This window comes from Homalodisca vitripennis, unplaced genomic scaffold (genome assembly GCF_021130785.1).
Source record: "Homalodisca vitripennis isolate AUS2020 unplaced genomic scaffold, UT_GWSS_2.1 ScUCBcl_4079;HRSCAF=10011, whole genome shotgun sequence".
Lineage (NCBI taxonomy): Eukaryota > Metazoa > Arthropoda > Insecta > Hemiptera > Cicadellidae > Homalodisca > Homalodisca vitripennis.
Window position 1 is genome coordinate 1 of NW_025780189.1, and position 19606 is coordinate 19606.

The following is a 19606-nucleotide window of genomic DNA, read 5'->3' on the forward strand; positions in this document are numbered from 1 at the left end:
TTATTGAAATATACCTGTCAATATTAACTAATAACAAAAATTCAATTCAATTCATAATCGAGAAAAATTGTTGAATTGAAATTGAAATCACTCCAATTCTAAATACAGTACTTCTTAAACCAATATGGTAGTTTTAGAAAGTAAATAAATATATTAGTACCCCACCAAATAATTAATAATATAGCAATGACTAAACTTATGGAATGCAATATTGTATTGTATTTCTTTTCCTTAGTTACAACTAACTGTCTCATCTACTACTAGAGGATGTTTAGTCTACAAACCTCAGAATTTTAACAACATATACAATAAAATATTATTTGGTAAACGTTAGTGCAGGAAACTATGTTAAAATATCACAGTTACTTTTTAAAGTACATATGTACCAAAACATAAAAATTACACTTTGTAATTGATGTTTATTAAAACCCTCGGACCTGCATAGTTGGCCAGATCTAAAATAAATCTATAAATGTAATATTTCTTCATAAAAAAACTTTCCCTGACTTCATTCACTATTTCCAAACTTAGTAATAAAATAAGTCTGGAGTTATAGTCATCCCCTGATGTGTTTGAACTCTAGAAGATTGTGTAGTTCACACTTGTCCTGTTATGCAAACATTGTGATGAACCGTTTAACGAGCACGACGAACCGAAGATGGCAGCTTGCCTTCAATTATCAGTTCCCGATTTTCATCCAACACTTGAAGTTCCTTGGATATGTTATCTGGCAAATCTGAAAGAAGAGGTAATGTATTATGATTGATTCAGCACAAATATTAAATGTAATATAAAACAAATAAAATTATCATATAAGCATGTTATTCATCAAGTGAATATTAAAAAACATATCCATTTGATGTTGAAATTGTCAGTCCACTTATAAAAAATTTATCTGAAGGAAGTTTTTGATGTTCTCTTGAATTTTTTTTAATTGTCTGATTTCATGAGGTTAACCCATTACAAAGCCTAAACGTCAAGGCCTTTTATAACGGTTATATAACCTAACAAGACGTATTAGCAAATCATTTTCACTCTTGTATGGGCAAATTTCTAAAGATGGATAAAATGAGTGTGCAATGTTAGTGCACACTGCATGATTTATATTACAAGAACAGTGACCAGAACAACCTCACAAGGAGACTTGTTTACTTCTGTACTATACAAACAACTGTAAGTCTCAGCTCTTCTACACAGCAGTAAACAGGCTGATCATGAAACAGAAACAAATAAGAGTGACCATAACAAACTTAAAGACAGATTTCAAGTCCATGGAAAATGAATTCTAATGAAAATCTGGTTATTTGTAACAAAAAACAATTGGACGTTGTTCGCCCGGTGGTTTCTTTTGACATGAGTGGATATTTTGTTGAGGCAGTATATTCTGTAACATACTACCTTTGGTGATATACTGCCCTGTTGTCCACAAAGAGTTAATATACAAAGACTCATCTTTTGCAAGAATCCATTCCATTTAACCACCACGGATTAGATAAATCGTTTTTATGTTATCAGCTGTGCTGTTTAATGGTAACAGCTGTTATATTGTGTTAATCAGTGTTTTATTTGATTGGAAATGTTATATGATATTGTGGTCTAGTTAGTAGTGCTATCTAATAAGGTGCAAATTCCAAGTGTATTCATGAATACAATAAAAAACATGGACACAGTTAACAGAACGGACATGGTGCTCACCTATGTAGTTAGCATGGGGCGTACGCATGAGTGATACAAAAACCTGTTGCTTCATATTCTGGATATGGCAGTCCTCAGTGCTCATGCATTAATTATGTGTAAAACTATTACTTTCTGAATTATAATTCGAAGTTGTACGTTTTGAAAATATACAGCTATGCTGATTCAGCATAAGAAAGGGAAGTGAAGCTGATTCAAAGTTATTTCCCTACGTGTGTTCCCTCGACAGATAAAGAGTATTAAACACAGCAGTGTCACTTGTGCAAACACGTGACAGATGAGCCAAGCAAGAATAATGTTATATGTGCAAGGACTGTGGCGTTATCTTGTGTGTGATACCGTGCTTAAAGGAATTTCATATTCTTAAGGAAATACTGAAAGGAACACTAGTGGGTTTTTATATAGTATATACAAAATAACATTTGATCCTTTTTTCATTTTTCAATCGATAAAAATTGTGGTTTTTATCTCTAGAAAAAATGTAATACGAAAAACTTACTAGAAAATGGTTTTTATATTTTCTTGATATATCCTCCTCTCCAGGGTTTCATAAATAAAATGTTATATTATCAAATATTAATTGAGCTTTAAGATGTTCATTCACATACTTGATAACAGTTTGCTTTAAATGATAAACTTTACATGGCATATTTAAAGATTAAAGAACTAATAAAAACAGGAAAAAAATACCCAGTTCTGGTTAATATCACTAAACACTTTGATTGCACTGCGTGCCTGGACTCACAGGGGTTAAAGGGTTTAAAATATCCTTGCTCATATTTAATGCAATCAATTTGACCCAAAAATCATGTTGCAGCTTTACTTCACAGAAATTGTGTTATGTGATATCTATATATAAAACACAACATATATTTGTGTGATTTATTCATTACATGTAAGCGTCTACACCGTTATGCGTAGAAGACTCGGTTGCTCCGGTTTGAGATTGTGTCAGTTAACATCGTAATGCACTCAGTTGTGCATATGATGAGACAATGAGAATACCTCTTCACCTAGATTACATTATATTTTGTAGTCTAGGTGTCTCTGATGTCAATGATGTAAAGAGTTCGTTTTGAGCTTCTTTGTTCTTCGTCACCAACTATTTTGGGATCCCTCAGACAAACAAGACTCCAGGGTTTCAGGAGTCAGGTCTATGACAGCATCAGATTTAATATGCTGCATACAAGAGGAAGATGAACTGGAGTTAAACTCAACATTTGCATTGCACCAACCCTTCCCACCAAAGCTGCATCATGTGTAATCGTTATATTGTAAAGTTGAAAAATAAAACAATTTCTAAACATTGTTAACCCTCTCCCAGTCGAATTACTGCGACGCGCTTTTGGGGCTACTGGGCTGAATTAAATAGCCGCTCTGCCGCGAGGGGACACTTATTCGCGTTTTTACTATGTTAAGAACTTTATTTTAATAAAACTATTATGTATTATACATCGTTACAAAGATGATTAAATACTCTATAATAACGTTGTATTTATAAAAAAAGTATCAACCTTATGAGGTAAATTAAAATCAAACAAAAATGCTGCTATCACGCTAACACCTTAAACCTGCCATCTATGAAGTACAGAACCAAATGTAAAGACTGCGAAAACAACTAAAGAAATGGTTTCAGTAAATAAGTGGCTATAAAAAAGTCCCAAATAGTTCATCAAATTACGTTAGATAGCAGCACAAGTCAGAAAGAATTGTACTACTAAACAACTAGATTACCGTCAATGAAGTAATCAATGAACCCGTTTCAAATTATTAATCCTAGATAGCATCCCTAGTCATTAAACTATGAATAAACAAGGGAACAATGATACTGCCAATAGATATTTCCAGTATTAGTTCCCCAAACAACCGTATGACAGCAGCACAAAGCAGAGAGCGTTGATAAAGCAGTTGGAGGCGATTGGACTTTAGCACCAGGCGCCCTGCCGAGGCGTTTGCCCGGGAGAGGGTTTAAAAGGTTTATTTTAGATGTACGCTATTTGCAAGATAACATATAAAATATGTTTTTACTAATAGGTTCTACTACAAACAACGAAATAAATCACATAATAATCATAATTTTACCATAAGAAATAAAAGGCAACTGGTTTGGCTTTAAAAGGGTTAGTAAAACTTTCCCAGTGTATGAAATGAATAAAAAAAGATTTTATTGAGAGGTGAAGTAAGGATGTAAAGTGCTCTCTACCACTTAATCTAAAGAACATTAACAAAATTTTTTGTGATAAATAAGTAAACAAAATAAAATTTATATAAAATTACAAGAAAAGTTCAATCTTATCTTGTCATAATTAATTTACAAACACATTTGTACTCTTATTAACAGACATGCTTTCATCCAACTTGCATTCCAACGCCCCAAGTGCCACATTTCAACACCGATCAGTGCTAGGCTTGGTTTTATGTATCTGCAATATCTTAAATAATAAAATCATAAATGTCCTTTCAGTGCAGAATTAGTTTAGTTTACTTAATGAGTTTACCTGTGTAAGACTTTAAAAATGTGATGATGAGAGAGTTGTTGATGGAACTGCCGAGCTTTGGGTCTATTTTCGGCTTAAATAAGTCTAGCCAATAGCCAACCACGAACGGTGTGTGTCGGTTTGTGTTTCGTGATTGGAAGTTCTGAAAACAAAAGTACATAGTTTAGATATATTATTAAAAACATAGACAAACATTTCTGATTGATTATTCAGCTTAAACTGTATTAAGGAGCTTATTTACTGAAAAAACTTATATTTATGATATCTTTTATATCTTATATTATTATATATTATATTATTTTTATATATATATATATATATATATATATATATGTGATATATATCATATATATATATATATATATATATATATATATATATATATACATATATATGACAAAGTTTTCGATTTTTTTCGGACTGATGATGAAAACTTCCAGTCCACGTAGCTCCTGAACCATTAGAGATATTGAAAAACTCTCAAAAGCAAAAATGTCTTATTTTGTAGAGTAGAATCTAAAAACAACATAAAATACAGGGTGTTCCATAAAAGATTTTAAAGTTGGCCGCCATATTGGAAAATGGCAGCCTTCTTCAAAAAATTTGAAAGTGTATTCCTGAGTGAAACTTAAAATTAGAAAGTTCCAAATTTAAAGTGTGGTGCTAAGTTGTGTAATTAAAAAGTTAGCTATTGGATCACTTTAAAAAAACTCACCCATATACAGGGTGATTCAAAACTAAACGGCAATCTCTCGAGAGCTTATTCTATAGCTAAAAACAAGTAAAAAAGTTCATATAACCATATGCCCGGAAACGCTTCGTTAGCGAGTTACGCCTAGCGAAAGATTTCGCCCGGATTTCAGAACCCTTGGTGAAGTCAGGCCGTATAAAAATGGTAAAGGTAGTTACAAAGATACAAATACGATTGTTTTTTATGTTTTTATATCTGACAAATTTATTAAAATTCGTCCCAGAGCTGTAAATGCAATACTTTCAGAGATATCTTACGTAAAACACAAGAATTGGTGCAAAGAAATAACACATTTTTGTGTTTAACGTAAGATTACTTCCATAAATGTTAAATAAAGGTTCATTTTTTTCTTAAACAGATTTGTAGAACATTTTAATTCTGAAAAGATTCATGTGAAATTACTTAGGAAAAAAAATTAATAATAGGTATTGAAATTTAGCTTTATTTAAAAATAAAACAGACACACAAATATGCATATTCTTATCTGCATAAAATATTAACTAATGTTTAGGTTGTGAGTAACAGCTGATCATTTATTCAACACTTTTTATCGTCATATTTTCTTTGCAAAGGTTGGCAATATCAGCTGATCAACAATTAAGTTCATGAAGTAATATTTGAATAACCTTTATGGAGGTTTTTGTATTGTGGCGTGTGAAGATTGTATTTTGTGAGATCCTGTGATTATTTGGAAATATTTTATACAAGTGTATAAAATATTTTATTAAATATTTATTTTTAAAATATTTTATTAAATATTTTTATAAAAGTGTATGTAATTATCTTAGTAAATAATGGCAGATAATGTAAATGGTATGTATTCGTTTGAAGAGTATACGGACATGATACTGATTTACGGCAAAGTTAACAAGAATCAAAGTCAAAGTCAAAGTCAAATACTTTATTGCCATTGATCATTACAATGAAATAGGCACAGTCACATTTATACATTAAAAACAGGCTATTAAATAAGATACATAAATAAGACATTTCATGAATGAACAATTAGACAGATAAATAGGCTACTTATGCTTAAAAGATAAGGCAAACATCAGTTTGTAAAAACTCCTCTACAGAATAAAATGGATTATTCTGTAACCAGGTGGTCAATTTGTGCTTAAAATTAGATAATGGAGTGTCATGAGCCGAAACGTGTAATTTGTTAAAAAATTTGACACAATTTACCTGATGTGAGGAGCCTGTTTTTGATCAATCAAATCAAATCAATGTAAGTTAGTTTTAGTGTAGATAAGGATATGGTAGATGTACAAATTGATCACTGTAAGAATTTTAGCTTGGATGAACAAAGGTCGGCAGTGTTCAAGATACCTGGCTCCACACAGTGTTCTGACGACTTTCTTTTGTATGATGAGAATATCCGATACACCAGAAGAATGACCCCAAAGAATTAGACCATAAGATAAGTGTGATTGAAACAGTGCAAAATAGGAAGACCTCAGATGTTCTATTGATATTAAAGCTCTTAATTTTCCATAGTAAATAGCTGACTCTCGAGATTTTTATACACACATTATTTACATGCTGAGCCCAGGTCAATTTCGAATCAATAACAAAGCCTAACAACTTTACAGGATGAGGCTTTTCTTTAGATGTTAAACTCAGCAACAGATTTTTGAGTTTTTTCTGGATTGCAATGTTAATTTGTTGGAGGTGAACCAATTTAATGCTCCGGTTTGAGCATTTTCAATCTCTGTTTGAAGAACGTCCAGATATCGGTTACTCGAGAAAAGAGACGTGTCATCCGCATAGATAACTGAGTTTACATTTAAGTTCACTGACAGGTCATTAATTATTACAGTAAAAAAGAAAGGTCCCAATACAGGACCCCTGTGGGACTCCAATTGTTACCTCTTTCATTGAAGAATTACACCCCTTAATAGATACAAACTGCTTTCTATCCGATAGATAAGAGGTAATAATCTGACAAGCACTCTCAGATATACCATAATATTTGAGTTTTTGAATGATTGAATCAAAGGGGACACAATCAAAAGCTTTGCTTAAATCTAAGAGAGATAGAGCCGTTGATTCCCTCCTCTCGAAGGCCACAAGGGTATGACTAACAACCTCCAACACCGCTGAAGTTGTGGACCTGCCTGGCCGAAAACCAAATTGTGATTCAGACAGGAGATTGAAATATTCAAAATACAAAAAAAGCTGTTGGTGTATGATGGTTTCCAAAATTTTAGAGAAAATGGGGACAATAGAAACTGGACGATAACTTTGCGGCTTGTTCCTTGTCACCTTTTTTGTAAATCGGAATAACTTTTGACACTTTTAAAGAGTCAGAGAAAAAACCCGCCTCCAGACATTTATTGAAGACAATAGCCAATGGCCTTTTGATTTCATGGATGGTTTTCTTGATTATATTGTTAGATAACCAGTAATAGTCCATACTTTTGGAATTTGAGAGTTTAGAAACCATTTTAACTAAATCATCTGGTTTAATTTCTTTCCACTGAAATGAGTTAGGAGGAACAGGAATATTACCCAATAAATCCATGAAAGGAGAATTATTCTGTGGCAGATTATTTGAGAGCTCAGTGACTGAATCAAGGAAAAACTGGTTAGTAAGTTCAGGATCTAAGTAAATATCTTTGGAAGAAGCAGGAGATTTTTCCAAATTGATTATTTCCCAAGCAGCCTTACAACTGTTAGCTGATGTCTCTATATACTGCTCATAAGCTTGCCTTTTTGCGGTGGTCAGATTTGACCTGTAAGTTCTTTTAGAAGCTAAATACACGTTGTAGGCTACAGGTGTCTGCTCTGACCCCCTATCTCTAAGGCATTTATAAACATTAAAAAAATTTAACATAACATTTCTATCTTCTGCCAATTTATCATTATACCAGTTGATTTTTCCTATTACTATTTAATATTCTTCTTTTTACTTTTACTGATTAGTGGAGAGCTAAAGTGCCACAAGTCTACATATTTCTTAAAAAAATTATTAAAAAGTTGTTTCTACCCCTAAGTTCAATAACATATTTTCATCCAATTCATTCCATTTTTTCCTCCTTCAAAAACATAATAAATTTATTTATTTGTGCCGCATTTTGTTTTCTAAACTCAAATTTAATACTACCCATATTCTCTTTTGAATTCTTATTCTCCAATTGTCTTACATAAATATTAATCATGCTAGATTTATGATCGGCAAATTGATACTCCATATTGCAATTTTTATACAAGTCCTCTGAGAAATTGACCAGAATATTATCTATACATGCCTTTGCATGGGTTGGAGACTTGACAGTACAGTTTAAATTTAGAGATCTGAGTAAATTAGAGAAACTGATAGAAATATTTTTGATCAATCAACGCCATTTCGATGTTGAAGTCACCACAGACTGTCACCAGGCTGTTTTTTTTAAAGATTGATTTCATTGCCAATTCAAAATTGTCAAAAAAAACTTTGAGATTGCCCTGAGGAGACCTATAAAGACTTACAAGGATGATATTCTGTTCAATCAGCCTGACACCACACAACTCAATATCTAACTCCGCATTATACTGACTAAAATCTAAAACTTCAAACTTTATACTACTTTTTAAGAAAATCCCCGACCCCCCATTCTTTTTTTCTCTTCTACAATAGAAGCTTGCAGGCAAATATCCACTGGGCACAAACAAGTCAATTTCATTTTCTGTCATCCAGTGCTCCGAAACACAAATTGCATCTATCTTATGACTTTCGCCCACATGTTCAAGCTCAAGTAGCTTGTTACGTATGCATTGTACATTAGCCTGCAATATTCTTATAAATTTCCTACAGTTAGCTTTACTTTTGAAAGGAATGTCATTATTGTTATCCGACACCCTCATATCTTTACCAGACTTCTGATAACCAAGGCCTTGGTTACCTCTACAACAGTTCACACTTTGTGAATAAAGGCTTGTCTCTATGGTGGTGCAGCTGGATCTGTCAGTAGACAGTTTCCCAAAGAGGCCGGCATTACCTTTTCCCCATCCATGAGTGGCTCAGAGCCTGAAGTGAAGGCTGCAGCACAGATACCATCGGCAGCGTTTGAGTTAGGTGACCTCTCATCAGTTTTGCTGGCACATACTTCTTGTGGAGCAGTTCCCTGGGTCGTGGACACTTCTATCTTCTTGGTCTCATCCGATGCCTCCCAAATTTGTCCTGCAAGCCAGTGCTTCCCTCTTACATTTAAGTGCATGCCATGCTGAGTATGCACGTGTCTGTCTGCTCTACTAAGCTTAACCAGATAGACATTGGGGAAACTCTTGACTAATAGTTTCTAGCTTTTTATTAAATTGTCTAACCTCTTCATTAACACATGACCAAGTTTGTAAGTCGTGCCTAAAGGGTAAGTCCATTAAGACTACTCTAGAATTATTATATTTTACAATTGTTTCTTTAATTGCATTAATTGCATTTTGTGCTTCATTTCGGGAAACATCATTAGACCCACATGCAATGGCCAGCACATCATCAGGACCCAGTTCTTCACCATCAATGTTGTCAAAGTTCAAAATCTGCTTCGCTAAACCTCCAGGCCTAATAAAACCGACAGCTTCCAATGACTTAGTGTGTTTTTTAAGTTGCTGCTGATGTTTATTTAAGTGAAATGTTAAATCACGGCCATGGCTATCGGCGCATAAAAGCAGTTTTTGTTTAGTTCCGTTATTCTTTCTTATATTAATATGACCTCTTCGTTCTTGATGAGCAGACGAGACTTTTTTGTTAAGTTTTTTGCCGGGTAAGAGACTGTGGACGTTCGTATGGAGTACTGATAGTGTTGGATGTGATAGTGCATTCATTGTAATCAGACTTTTCTGATTCAGAGTCATTCTGGAGCACTGCAAAAGAATTCTCTGAAGTGAAGTCCGAATCCGCTACATTCTTAATTACTCCAAATGATCGCTGTTTCCTCCAACAAGAGCTTTTGGACACTTCCTGCCATTTATTATCAACAGAAGGAGGGTTTTTGTTTATTATTAATATTGTTAAGAGGGGGGAAAGCAATTAAGACAGGTGAATTTCTCCGGACTCAAAGGATCATACTGTTTTTGCTGATCAGAACTTTCCCTTTGTAAGATTTTAATTATACTTTCCAGTGTTTGTATTGTTTTCAAGCATTTTTTTAGTCTCTTCCTTATAAATCACACACCTCATACAATTTCCAGATTGCAAACAGTCCTGTTTCAAACTGTTACTGATCTCCTCCTCAGCATGTAAAATAATATTTTCATTTGCTATTTTTTCCCTTTTTAATTTCTGCTTCAACAATGTTATTTCTTTTGAAAGCTCCTTTTCTCTATCATGAAACAGTGTTTTCATTGATTCAATTTTCTCTTCACAGCCTTTCAACTTGTCTTCAAGTTCCAGTACATAGAGAGAACTTTTATTTTTTTCCTGATGAAGTTCTTGTTTTAATTCTTCATTCTCATGCAAAATGGACTTGTTTATTCTCTTCGGCAAGTGAAGAACAGTTTAACTGTTCAATGATTTCTTCACCAATCACATTTTTACCTGATAGCACATTTTCGTCATCAGTGGAATTTAAATTACATTTTGAACATGTAATTTTTTAGCTGCAAACCAAACATGAATGGTTTAGCTGCAGTTCAGGAATATCGTGATACTTTTCCCACATCGAAGAACACCTGATCGCAAAACATTTTGAAGCTGTGGAGAGACGACTTAGAGAAACTGGTAGCTTTAAAACCGAAGCGAATAGATACTGGTCGTCAACGTAGCACAAGGAACTATAATAATGAACAAGCAATAATAAATGCTGTAGAATTATCACCAACCACAAGCACCAGACGATTATCACGTCAGTTAAATATTTGCCAGTCAAGCGTATGGCGGACACTTCATGAAGCACAGTTGTACCCATTCCATATAACACGTGTTCAAGACTTATTACCGCAAGATATTAATAAACGGAAGATGTTCTGCCGCTGGTTAAGAAGAAATTGTTTACGACATCAGTATTTTCTTCGGCGTATTCTCGTTACTGATGAATCCTGTTTTACTAGAAATGGAATTCTAAATTTTCGTAATACCCATACTTGGGCGTACGACAACCCACATGAAACTGCGACGAGGCATTTTCAACATACATTTTCAGTCAATGTATGGCTTGGTGTTCTGGGTGATAATTTGATTGGTCCATTTTTCCTCCCTAATCGACTTAATGGAGTAGCGTACTTAAATTTTTTAAGAACAAACCTGCCTACCCTCTTAGAAGATATTCCTGTTCAAAACAGAATAAATGCATGGTTTATGCATGACGGAGCACCTCCACATTTTTCTAATGATGTGAAAAACTATTTAAATGATACATACGGTAGACAATGGATTGGTCGAAATGGACCAGTAAAATGGCCACCACATTCTCCTGACCTCACGCCAGCAGACTTTTTCTTATGGGGTTGGATGAAGTCAATTGTTTATTCAAAACGGATTAACACCATAGAGGAGTTACGTAATCGCATTACAGAGGCGGCAGAAACTATCAAGAATGCTCCAAACGTTATGAAACGCGCTAGAAAAGAGTGGATTCGTCGTGTGAAAACGTGCATTGCTAACAACGGAGGACACTTTGAGCAACTATTATAGGTGATTATTACAGTTTTATAAAGGTAAATACTTTTTATGTTAATGTTCAGTCTAGAATAAATGATCAGCTGTTACTCACAACCTAAACATTAGTTAATATTTTATGCAGATAAGAATATGCATTTTTTGTGCGTCTGTTTTATTTTTAAATAAAGCTAAATTTCAATACCTATTATTAATTTTTTTCCTAAGTAATTCACATGAATCTTTTCAGAATTAAATGTTCTACAAATCTGTTTAAGAAAAAAAATGACCTTTATTTAACATTTATGGAAGTAATCTTACGTTAAACACAAAAATGTGTTATTTCTTTGCACCAATTCTTGTGTTTTACGTAAGATATCTCTGAAAGTATTGCATTTACAGCTCTGGGACGAATTTTAATAAATTTGTCAGATATAAAAACATAAAAAACAATCGTATTTGTATCTTTGTAACTACCTTTACCATTTTTATACGGCCTGACTTCACCAAGGGTTCTGAAATCCGGGCGAGATCTTTCGCTAGGCGTAACTCGCTAACGAAGCGTTTCCGGGCATATGGTTATATGAACTTTTTTACTTGTTTTTAGCTATAGAATAAGCTCCCGAGAGATTGCCGTTTAGTTTTGAATCACCCTGTATATATATATATATAAGTAGATAGTAATATGGGGTTCCTGGCGCACTTTCGGAGCCAACCGAAAAGCAATGTAAAATACTGTTCAATGTACCATAAAGGAAGCTGAGAAATAACACAGCAAATCTCAATGAAAAATTAACCGAATCTACAGTCGTTCGTCTCCAAAAGCGATCGGTACATTACTATCTACTCTGTGGAATGAAAAATTAACCAAATCTGAGCTTCTACTTTCTTAAGCTGTGCTTTGTAAAATGTTGTCAAATCTGCTACGAATAAAGGATTTATCTTAATAAAATTTAATCAATTTAAAACATTTTTACTAAAAAACATACTGTACTTTAATAAAAAACTTTTCTACTAAATAAACAACATGAACTCACCAAAGTCTCTACAATTTCTAGCATTAAAACAGTGCAACAAAGATGAATTCAACGAATTACCAAAACATTTTAAAGAACAGTTGATACTTTCCTTAAATGATACAGAATTCAAAGAACTTGTAAAGTCTTTTGCAGAAAAAACGTCTAATGGAGTGTTTTACTATCGGCAAAAAAACTAAAAAAGTAAGGGATTACATATTTAATATAATTACGAAAGATATTGAAAAGAAAGTAAAAAATAAACAAACAGAGAGTTTTCATCGTTTTTTTATGACATTTTTTCCCATATTATACGTTCTTTCAAGATAATCAAGACTTAATTGATGAATTTCTTAGGAATTTTTGTGAGTATCAAGATTTATCAACACAATTCATTAAAGAGCATTATAGAATTTTTCTTATAGAATATAGCCACATTTTGTGTGAAACAAAAGGTATTACTGTAGATAATATTCCATGTGATTCCTATGAAGAAAGACACCAACTATGGTTATCAAAACAGTACTATGACGTGGGGAGGGACTGCAAGTTTTAGAGTTAAGACTTTATTCTACAAAGTTAATTGTTATAATTTCTTTATCTTTTATAGTCTTCTTTCCAGTAACAATCAAGTGTAATTTTTCATTTTTGTTTAATTCTTTAATCTTTTTTTCATCCAAAACAGTCAAAAATCTGTTCGGCAAGTGTACTTTACAATCTTCCAACTCGGCAATTATTGTAAACCCGAATTTATCTTTCATTTTCTCCAAATTCAAGATTCTATGTTTCTTCCTTTCTTCCAATTCATTTAACTTCTTATACTCTTTAAACTTACATTCTCCAATATCATTTAACTCTTTCAAGAACTCCATTTAAATAGAAAAAATTTAAAGACGGAAAAAATGAAATTTGCTAACAATCACTCGAGAAGTCGGGGAGAATGTGAGTAAAACCGCATTCTTTTCAAGAGGTTCCTCGTTTAATTTCTCCAAATGTACTATAAAATCATCGAGGATTTCTGGCTTAAAATCGTAGACAAATTCAACATCCAGATAATGAAAAAATACAGGTAATATCTTTTCATAATAAACGTGTGTATTTAAACCAACAAACCTAATGTATTCTTTGAAAAGGAAAATAATTTTGTCAATGGTTCCAAGAGATAAGTAAAAATTTTTATTCTGTTTTCTAAATTCTGTAACAAATTTTGTTTGCTTCTTGTCTCCATATTGCAATTTTGTAAGCAGATTATTCAAATGTGTTAGTTTATTTCGAAATTTCTTAGGTTTAGGTCTTTCGCACAAAATTAAATTACAACCTCTACAAACTAAATACCTTTTATCGATAATTTCTCCTCTATTAGAACACTTGTAACAGTTGGCATTATACTCTTCCATTTAAACAGAAAGATTTTTTGTTTAAATGGAGATTATGGAACTAAGTCTGCCGAGATATAAATTTTTCAGCGCAAATGTTTGTGTTTACATTTCTACAACAGAGATAAATAGAAATAATTTCATTCTATTGTACAACTATTTAGGATATTATGTGTACGATTATAAAGATTATTACGGGAGAAATCGGGATTTTTCAGTGGCGAAAGAGTATATTTTTGAAATATTAGAAGGAATGAAAGAGAATAATATGAACATCATTAACTACTGAATTTCTCTAATATCGTTCTTAATCACATCATAGGCTAAAAATTTCTCAGAGACAACAACAACATAACAAATCGCGTTTGTAACAGCTTTTTGAAAATCCATATTGATAATTATATCGTTCTTTGAACCAGAAATATTTGTCAAACTCTTTGTTGTATCAATGACATAAATAGGTCTATTCGCTAAAAATTCTTTAGGATTGTAATACATTTCCTTATTATTACAGTAAACTTTCTTAAAATCTTGATACATCTGATACATGATTCTGAAAAGACCTCCTGAAATGTTTAAGTTTTGTAATTCATCTGGATAATAAGAACCGTTCAATTTTACTCTGATATTTTTTACATCCAAACTATCAAACTTTGAAGGATTTTTTTCTTGATTATTCTGTCTATCTGTTTGAAAACCTATGATAACGAACTTGGGATTGAAGATATTTCTATAAATATTTGTAATATCGAACGAATAAGTTGTTCCGGAAATACCTTTTTGTTCAATACATTGCCAATCTAGAAAATTAAACATAATGTTTTGACTTTTTGTAATTTCATCAATCAACCCTAATTTTACTCGTGGTTTTATAATCAATCATTGGAACTCTAATAAAAAAATCTGTAATTGTTATTTTTCCATCAACAGGCATAACATTTCCAGTTGCAGTCTTCAGAATCACATCATCGTCTTCTGCTCTTATAAAACTTAGATAAAATCCTCCTTTATAGATCGGAATAGTAACATTTTCAAAAAATCCTAATCCAAAATGAGATAAATTTCCAGCTGCTTCAAAAACACCAAATTTAAAATCTGATTCAAAGCCATTAGAAGTTTGAGAAATAACATCACTTTTTGAATACGAAATAGTTCCTTTAATTGTGCTTAATTGGCCACAGTTTTCGACTTCTTCTATCAATTTATTGTGTTTTCTTACTTCAATCTTAGAAAATAAAAACGGTATAAAATTATCGATTAATCTAACATTATCAGTTCCAAGATATGCTTGACCATCTTGTTTTGTTAAAGTTCCAGAAATATAAAACTAGAAGTTAGACGAGCAAAAGTTATCTCCAAAATCAATATTAAACTCAGTTCTTTTATTCGGTTCATTCAAATGTTGTTTACTAATTGGATAGAAATTTTTAAACTCCGCCCTTTCAATATCACTAGCATATTTTCTGTAGTCCGCCATTTAATAAGAGAAAATTTAGAAATTTTAAACATCGTGTATCATTTTTTCATCGATCTAATGTACGTTTTTATAAGAAAAGATATAAATTTTAGTAAAATAATTAAAAAGATTAGAGTCATTTTTAATGATCTACTTCGTCATATTCAGGATTCTCTTCCTTAAATTTTGCGATCTCGGTCACATATTTCAATAAAATTTGCACAGGATAGTAACCGCTATCTATAATATTGTTCCAATCAACTGTATCTTTATTTTCATCCAAAAACTTTATACTCAAGTGTTGATAGAGACAAAGAACAGACATATGATCTTTTAATTGATAATGTATATTTTCTTGAATGAACTCTGATGATAAAGTTTGATATTTAGCAATGTTATACCAATTCAATTTGTTTACGTATAATCTCATCATATCTTCGGATAATTCATATTTTTGAGAAATGTCATCCCAATGTTCTTTTTTCAAATCTCTTTCGTGTTGCATGATAAAAAGATCGAAAGCACTGTAATGTCCCGCCATCTCTATTTATTAGGAAAAAATTTCAAAATCAAGTTTTTATAAATTGACTCTTTTTTGAGTTACATTCAGCACATTTTCCCGAAATTCTTTTAACTCTGTTAATGTTTGCATAGTATTTTATATCATTTGTTGCAGTTTTTTTCTTTACATCTCACACAATATATGAGCGCCATTTATATAAGGAAAATTAGTCATCATAGCCGCCTACTCCATTAAATCTGTTGTCGATGTTTTCAAAAGATTTATTAACATCTTCTTTAAATTTATTAAAGTTTTTTCTTCTAGTTTATTTACTTTATCGAGATATAAAGAGTATCGATCATCTATTCTTTTAAGTAATTCATTATTATGTGTTGCTTTCTCATTGAAACGTGTACCAAAATTTTCAAAAAAGTTTACTTTCTCATTGAAATGTGTATCAAAATCTTCCAGAATTTTGTTAATTACTTCACCAACTAATACATTAACATCATTTTTATATGTATTAAAGTTTTCTTCTAGTTTATTTACTTTATCAAGTAATTCACCAACATCGTCTACTGATCTTTTACTTCTTTCATCAAGTTTTTCATAGACTTCTGTTGTAAAATCTTTAACATGCTGTTTATGATTCTCATAATTTTGTTTTAGTTCATTAAACATTTTAATAGGATCTTCTAATTGAATCATTACAACAACATCAAATGGATTAATTCCTTTACTAACACTGCTAATTCTTTTTCCTTTAAAATCTAAGGCATTTTTAACATTCGGATCATGTAAATCAACAATATCGATGTTTTCTGATAATTTTAGAGGTTTTAAAATTTGTTCTTTAACAACAACATCATGTTTGTCAATACCAGGTCGAAACACCGACAATTCTTTTTTTATTAGCCAAACTAACATAATTCTTTTCAACTTTGATCGCTTCAGTAATTTTATCAGCTTTTTCGATATGAGACATTAAATTGGTAAATAACTTTTTTGCACCATCATCAAATTCTTTTTCCAAAGTTTTTATTTTATCAGCAACTTCATTTGAACTCATGAAATTTGCAAGTTTGTTATCATATTCTGCTTTAAAATCTTCAATCTCGACAGCAAAACATATCTGAATCTGGAAGGTTTTGTAATAAATTTTCTAACTTGTTATCAAACTCATTTCTCAAACTATCAAAATTCAAACTATTATCTACATTTTGAATAATTTGTGTTCCAAATACGTCAAAAATATTTTGTGAATCCATATTTATTAAGTAATAATTTGTTAACAACTTCTTTAAAATCTTTACCATTACTCAGTTCATTCAAAACAAAAACACATAAATGACCACAAATTGGGGGATCTTTATAGTCTTGAATCTGAGAATCATTGTAGTAGACGCTTGATTTTTTCAAATATTTAATCAATTCTATAGGTGGTTTGTCCTCAATTCTTCCATACGAATCAAAATAACATGCATTCTTATCATTTTTATAATAACAAATCCAATGCGTTTCCACTTCCCATAATCGAGTCTAAATTCACAATTCCACATTCAAATTTCTTAACTTTTTCAGGTAATGTATCTCTCATGAAGATTCCTCTAAAATGTTTAATATTTTTGCAGATTTCTTCCAATTCTCCGAATGTTAAAGGTTTAAATTTTTTTTTTCAATGTTTGATTTCACGTAATTCAAAGTTTTTTTCATCTAATCCAGATCCTGTAACATCTTCCAACTCTTTATCTAACCAATTTAAAATGTTTCGAACAATAGGAATCACATCTTTTTTAACGATTGGAGCAGCTTTACGAACATAAGGAACAACATTTTTAACAACTGGAATATTTTCTCCAAAATCTAATAAATCTTTCAAAAGTCCACCATTTTTAAGTTCTTTCAACTGATTATAAGAAAATTCTATTCTGGTTCCTTTATTGTTTTTCTTATGTTTTTCGAGTTTATTGTATTGTCTATTTGTTAAAAATATCTTATCTTCGCCATTTTTTAGTTGATCTATTTTAAATTGAATACTAACGGGTATTTTCTTCTTAAAAGCGGATTTTATTTTTTTTCTTTCTGATTTTTGCTGAAATTTACATTCACCTCCATTTATATAGTTAAAATTTCAAGTTCTCTTCGATTCCCATTCCTAGTTTTCTCTTCAAAAACATTGCTCCAGCTGTTGGAAGCGCAACAAATCTTTCACCTAAACTAGCATCTTTTGATAAAAATCTATCCATTGCTTTATCTTGCAAAACTTTATCTGCTATATGTCTGGAATTTGTGTCTCTATGTTTTGCATAAAAAATATCGTGTTCCATAGCAGCTTGATCTAATTTATTTATACCAGTATCTCCTCTTTTTAGTCTTTTTTCGAGTTTTGTGCCGGGCCCCAGATACTGATAAGTTGGCACGTGTAATTCAAAAGGTAAATTGTTGATAAAATCATTCAAAAGTCCACTACCCTCAATCATAGATGAACTTATTGCCGGCAAAACTCGTTTTAAATATTTAATTCCATCAGGTTTTTCAATCATTTCGTCAAGTTTGTTCGAAATAAAATCTTTAATCGCTTTCTTTTCATTCAAAAAATTGTTGTTTCCAGCCTTTTCTTGAGCATAAATATAATTAATAATTCCATCGAGTTTTGTCAAATCGTCGATATATCTGTATTCAATCTTATTATCACTGTATTTTCTCACACCTGATCCTTCGATTCTTTTTTCCCAAATTGGTTTAATCAAATTGAGATATTTTTTACCTTTACTTGACTTTGGTTTCTTAGTTGATGGATCATTATTTTTGTAAATTGAATCAGATTTCCATAAAATTTCTGTATACTTTTGCAAATCTTCTTCAGAATATAAATTGTCTTTTGGGACATCATTGTCTGTTAATAATCTCCATAAACCCTGAGTTCCTTTATATGTTTTATCTTCAATAATTATATCATTATGTTCAAAATTAACGGGTAAATTTCCAATCATAAAACTTTTCTTTTTTTTATCCCAATACAAACCAAATTTATCATCTTTTACTCTAGGAAGGAATTTTTTACCAATTTTACCAATTATTATATCCGTTGTTCCAGGACTTATTGGTTCAACTATGGTAGAGTCTTCAATGATTCGAGGTCTAAATGGTGTTGAAGATGGTAATTTTGGCAATTCAAACTCTTCTACTTCAGATTCTGGAATCGAAATATCAGCAAATTGTCGTACAACTGGAACCAAATTCATTAAATTTTTATTATCGCTTAAAACATTTTCAATTTTGCCCTCAACATTTTTTATTGCAGAAGTTACAGGTTGATTAATTTTTTGAATAAGTTCTTGTTCTTCTTCATCCATTCGAATCTGTTCTTTAAATTCTATGATTAATTTCTTTTCGATTTGATCAAGTTTTTTCGCTTCTTCAGAAGTTACGTTCACCATTTAATTAGGAAAATTTTGAAACGTAGAACGTGAACGTGGAACGTGAAACACGAACGTGAAACGTAAACATGAACGTGAAACACGAACGTGAAACGTAAACACGAACGTAAAACATGAACGTGAAACACGACCGTGAAACATGAACGTGAAACATGAACGTGAACGTGGAACGTGAACAGATTTACCGTTTTTCTGATATTTTCATAATGTAAATAAAAATTAAAGATAATATAAAAATAATTGTAACAAATATTTTATCGAGACCACTGAGCAGCATTTATATTAGAAAATTTATTCA

General features: G+C 31.6%; 1 protein-coding gene across 1 annotated transcript in view; it reads right to left on the bottom strand.

The window, feature by feature from the left end:
• Positions 1–199: 199 nt before the first annotated feature.
• The window catches only part of LOC124372807 (platelet-activating factor acetylhydrolase-like), a 44652-nt gene continuing 25245 nt past the window's right edge, over positions 200–19606 (bottom strand). The window contains exons 3-4 of the mRNA XM_046831215.1: positions 4194–4335; positions 200–736 (exon numbers count right to left, since the gene is read on the bottom strand). Coding sequence (XP_046687171.1) covers positions 4278–4335 — 58 coding nt within the window. The 3' untranslated portion in view covers positions 200–736; positions 4194–4277. The remainder of the gene's footprint in view (positions 737–4193; positions 4336–19606) is intronic.